This window comes from Oncorhynchus gorbuscha, unplaced genomic scaffold (genome assembly GCF_021184085.1).
Source record: "Oncorhynchus gorbuscha isolate QuinsamMale2020 ecotype Even-year unplaced genomic scaffold, OgorEven_v1.0 Un_scaffold_13477, whole genome shotgun sequence".
Taxonomy (NCBI): domain Eukaryota; kingdom Metazoa; phylum Chordata; class Actinopteri; order Salmoniformes; family Salmonidae; genus Oncorhynchus; species Oncorhynchus gorbuscha.
The window spans coordinates 1716-7267 of NW_025755641.1; the positions used below are offsets into that span (position 1 = coordinate 1716).

General features: G+C 44.1%; 1 protein-coding gene across 1 annotated transcript; it reads left to right on the forward strand.

The window, feature by feature from the left end:
* Positions 1–393: 393 nt before the first annotated feature.
* Positions 394–5091, forward strand: LOC124030658 (phospholipid-transporting ATPase IH-like; the record flags this gene model as incomplete). Its single annotated transcript, XM_046341895.1, has 7 exons — positions 394–523; positions 931–1034; positions 1124–1174; positions 1264–1328; positions 1496–1577; positions 4572–4722; positions 4894–5091. Coding segments are annotated over 7 exons (781 nt in total), but the record flags the coding sequence as incomplete, so codon positions are not given.
* Between the last annotated feature and the right edge of the window lie 461 nt (positions 5092–5552).

The window sequence follows — 5552 nt, forward strand, 5'->3', positions numbered from 1 at the left end:
ATTTAGACTATCAGAGTCACCAGGGTTGGGCTCTGGTCAACAGCAGTGCACTGCATGAGGATTAGGTAGTCCACAACATTTCGATCAGGTCATTGATTTTATTTAACCTTTATTTAACTTGGCAAGTCAATTAAGAACAAATTCTTATTTACAATGACGGCCTACCGGGAACAGTGGGTTAACTGCCTTTTCAGGGCAGAACGACAGATGTTTACCTTGTAGCTCGGGATTCAATCCAGCAACCTTTGGTTACTGGCCCAACACTCTAACCACTAGGCTACCTGACGCCCCAAGGTCAACAGTAGTGCACAAGGGAATAGGGTGTGATTTGGGACGCAGCTTTATTTCTATAGTCTAAAGTGATGGTCATTGTTGATGTGCTTGTCCTGTCAGGTGGGGGATGTTGTCATGGCGAGGGAAGACGCAGACGTTCCCCTGTGACCTCATCCTGCTCTCATCCAGCCGCGATGACGGAACTTGCTACGTCACCACCACCAGCCTGGATGGCGAGTCCAGCCACAAGGTAAACACCCACAGACACAGACACACACTGCACCATTCTCAGCATGCTCTCCTGATCAAACATGACTTCTCGTGACTCATCTCTCACTCTCTCTTCTCTCTCCTCTCTCTTCTCTCTCTCTCTCTCTCACTCTCTCCCTCTCTCTCTCTCTCTCTCTCTCACACACTCTCTCTCTCTCTCTCTACTCTCTCTCTCTCTCTCTCTCTCTCTCTCTCTCTCTCTCACTCTCTCTCTCTCTCTCTCTCTCTCTCTCTCTCTCTCTCTCTCTCTCTCTCTCTCTCTCTCTCTCTCTCTCTCTCTCTCTCTCTCTCTCTCTCTCTCTCTCTCTCTCTCTCTCTCTCTCTCTCTCTCTCTCTCTCACTCACTCACTCACTCACTCACTCACTCTCTCTCTCGCTCTGTATCAGACCTACTATGCTGTACCAGACACCATGGTCTTTAAGACAGAGCAGGAGGTGGACTCTCTACATGCGACTATTGAATGTGAACAACCACAGCCTGACCTCTACAAGTGAGGGACACATGTTCAACACAGAATCATTATAATTGACCTGTTCGTTTGTGGAAAATGGCATGACTTTTTTTTGCTGCCTCGTACAGATTTGTGGGGCGCATCAATATTTATAAGGAAAGTGAAGATCCCATAGCCAGGTAAGACCAACATTCCCATCTCTCATTCCTAAAATGTCTTTGTCTGTGTCAAACTTTTCATCTTTCATTTGTTCCTCCTCTTTTTTCAGACCCCTGGGAGCTGAGAACCTTCTCCTCAGAGGAGCCACTCTGAAGAACACAGAACACATTTATGGTAACACACACACACACACACACACACACACACACACACACACACACACACACACACACACACACACACACACACACACACACACACACACACACACACACACACACACACACACACACACACACACACACTGTGTCTGTAGTGATGGTAACCTTTTGTCCCTACAGCTGTAGCCATCTACACGGGCATGGACACCAAGATGACGCTGAACTACCAGTCCAAATCCCAGAAACGCTCCGCTGTAGAAAAGTGAGATCAAATCAAAGTTTATTGGTCACGTACAAAGATTTGCAGGTGTTATAGCAGGTGCAGCTAAATGTTTGTTACTAGCTCCTAACAATGCAGGAGAATGTCTCATAAATACTATACAAATACACAAATAATCCAAAATCTATAAATAACAGAATGAGTCCAGTTAACAATCCTAGGGTAGATGCAGTATATTAGAGAGAGCACGTGTCAGAATATAGAATTTAAGTATGTGCTGTGTGTAAACAAGATCATTTGGAAGGAAAGTGGTATGTACAGTAGTAGGTAGATCTATTCCCGTAGTAGGTAGATCTGTTAAAGTAATAGGTAGATCTATTCCCGTAGTAGGTAGATCTGTTAAAGTAGTAGGTAGATCTATTCCCGTAGTAGGTAGATCTATTCCCGTAGTAGGTAGATCTATTCCCGTAGTAGGTAGATCTATTCCCGTTGTAGGTAGATCTATTCCCGTAGTAGGTAGATCTATTCCCGTAGTAGGTAGATCTGTTAAAGTAGTAGGTAGATCTATTCCCGTAGTAGGTAGATCTATTCCCGTAGTAGGTAGATCTGTTAAAGTAGTAGGTAGATCTGTTAAAGTAGTAGTGGGATCTATTCCCGTAGTAGCTAGATCTGTTAAAGTAGTAGGTAGATCTGTTCCCGTAGTAGGTAGATCTATTCCCGTAGTAGGTAGATCTGTTAAAGTAGTAGGTAGATCTGTTAAAGTAGTAGTGGGATTTATTCCCGTAGTAGGTAGATCTGTTAAAGTAGTAGGTAGATCTATTCCCGTAGTAGGTAGATCTGTTAAAGTAGTAGGTAGATCTATTCCCGTAGTAGGTAGATCTATTCCCGTAGTAGGTAGATCTATTCCCGTAGTAGGTAGATCTATTCCCGTAGTAGGTAGATCTATTCCCGTAGTAGGTAGATCTGTTAAAGTAGTAGGTAGATCTATTCCCGTAGTAGGTAGATCTATTCCCGTAGTAGGTAGATCTATTCCCGTAGTAGGTAGATCTATTCCTGTAGTAGGTAGATCTATTCCCGTAGTAGGTAGATCTGTTAAAGTAGTAGGTAGATCTATTCCCGTAGTAGGTAGATCTATTCCCGTAGTAGGTAGATCTATTCCCGTAGTAGGTAGATCTATTCCCGTAGTAGGTAGATCTGTTAAAGTAGTAGGTAGATCTATTCCCGTAGTAGGTAGATCTATTCCCGTAGTAGGTAGATCTATTCCCGTAGTAGGTAGATCTATTCCCATAGTAGGTAGATCTATTCCCGTAGTATTTATTTTATTTTACCTTTATTTAACCAGGCAAGTCAGTTAAGAACACATTCTTATTTTCAATGACGGCCTGGGAACAGTGGGTTAACTGCCTGTTCAGGGGCAGAACGAGAGATTTGTACCTTGTCAGCTCAGGGGTTTCAACTCGCAACCTTCCGGTTACTAGTCCAACGCTCTAACCACTAGGCTACGCTGCCGCCCCAGTAGGTAGATCTATTCCCGTAGTAGGTAGATCTATTCCCGTAGTAGGTAGATCTATTCCCGTAGTAGGTAGATCTATTCCCGTAGTAGGTAGATCTATTCCCGTAGTAGGTAGATCTATTCCTGTATTAGGTAGATCTATTCCTGTAGTAGGTAGATCTGTTAAAGTAATAGGTAGATCTATTCCACTAGTTGGTAGATCTATACCTCCCTCCCCACAGTGTCTGTTTTGCTTTAGTTAGGCTAGAACTACATGTCTGATGAAGGATAGCAGGAGTTGGAATAGCAGAATGATAGTAGGAGTTGGAATGATAGTAGGAGTTGGAATAGCGGAATGATAGCAGGAGTTGGAATAGCAGAATGATAGTAGGAGTTGGAATGATAGTAGGAGTTGGAATAGCGGAATGATAGCAGGAGTTGGAATAGCAGAATGATAGTAGGAGTTGGAATGATAGTAGGAGTTGGAATAGCGGAATGATAGCAGGAGTTGGAATAGCAGAATGATAGTAGGAGTTGGAATGATAGTAGGAGTTGGAATAGCGGAATGATAGCAGGAGTTGGAATAGCAGAATGATAGTAGGAGTTGGAATGATAGTAGGAGTTGGAATAGCGGAATGATAGCAGGAGTTGGAATAGCAGAATGATAGTAGGAGTTGGAATGATAGTAGGAGTTGGAATAGCAGAATGATAGTAGGAGTTGGAATGATAGTAGGAGTTGGAATAGCGGAATGATAGCAGGAGTTGGAATAGCAGAATGATAGTAGGAGTTGGAATGATAGTAGGAGTTGGAATAGCGGAATGATACCAGAAGTTGGAATAGCGGAATGATAGTAGGAGTTGGAATAGCAGAATGATAGTAGGAGTTGGAATGATAGTAGGAGTTGGAATGATAGTAGGAGTTGGAATGATAGTAGGAGTTGGAATGATAGTAGGAGTTGGAACTGTACAATGATAGTAGGATGTTTAATCACCATTCCAACCCACAGACCTAAACATGCAATAAATAGTGCATAAGGAGAAGGCACTAGTGAAGTGTAGTGTATTGTAAGAATGGCTCCCCCACAGACAGTTTGATATTGGAAAATAAGCGATTGAATATATTAGACCAGCTGGCTCCTATCTCAACCTGCTGCTCTTGCTGTTATTACATAATGGCTGCATCATTCTGTTTGATTTCATTCAAGTTGTGTGTGTGTGTGTCTCCCTAACTCCCTCTCTCCCCCATCTATCTCTCTCTCCCTCTCTCTCTCTCTCCCTCCCTCTCGCTCTCCCCCTCCATCTCCCCCCTCCATCTCTCTCTCTCCCTCCCCCTCCATCTCTCTCCACCCCTCCATCTCTCTCTCCCTCCCTCTCGCTCTCCCCCTCCATCTCTCTCTCTCCTCCCTCTCGCTCTCCACCCTCCATCTCTCTCCCTCCCTCCCTCTCGCCTCTCCCCTCCATCTCTCTCTCCTCCCTCTCGCTCTCCCCCTCCATCTCTCTCTCCCTCCCTCTCGCCCCCCTCCCTCCATCTCTCTCTCCCCCAGGTCTATGAATGCATTCCTCATAGTGTATCTGTGTATCCTGATCAGTAAAGCGGTCATTAACACAGTTCTGAAGTACGCGTGGCAGTGGTCTGCTGACCACGACCAGCCCTGGTACAACCACAGGACCGAGATCGACAGAGAACGCCATGTGGTCAGTCCTGCAAGCAACTACACTCCCCATAATGCATGTTGTCACAGTAAAACGATTCATCAGGTCTCTCCCAGCATAACATTCACTGATTCTGATTAAGGCTGTCGTTCTCTCTCTCTAAATCTCCTCTCTATCTTTCTCATCCCTCATCCTCTCCTCTCTCTCTCTTAGGTGATCAGGGCGTTCACAGACTTCCTGGCCTTCATGGTGTTGTTTAACTACATCATTCCAGTCTCCATGTACGTTACTGTGGAGATGCAGAAGTTCCTGGGGTCTTACTTCATAGCCTGGGACAAGGATATGTACGATGATGAGCTGGGGGAGGGGGCTCAGGTCAACACATCAGACCTCAATGAAGAGCTGGGACAGGTACACACACATATAAAGATATATACTAGACTCACACACGCACACGCACACACACACACACACACACGCGCACGCACGCACACACACACACACACAGATAGATATATATAGATATACTAGACTCACTCGTGTACACACACACACACATACAGTTGAAGTTGGAAGTTTACCTTAGCCAAATACATTTAAACTCAGTTTTTCACAATTCCTGACATTTAATACTAGTAAAAATTCCCTGTCTCAGGTCAGTTAGGATCACCACTTAATTTTAAGAATGTGAAATGTCAGAATAATAGTAGAGAGAATTATTTATTTCAGCTTTTATTTCTTTCATCACATTCCCAGTGGGTCAGAAGTTTACATACACACAATTAGTATTTGGTAGCATTGCCTTTACATTTTTTAACTTGGGTCAAACATTTTCGGTAGCCTTCCACAAGCTTCCCACAATAAGTTGGGTG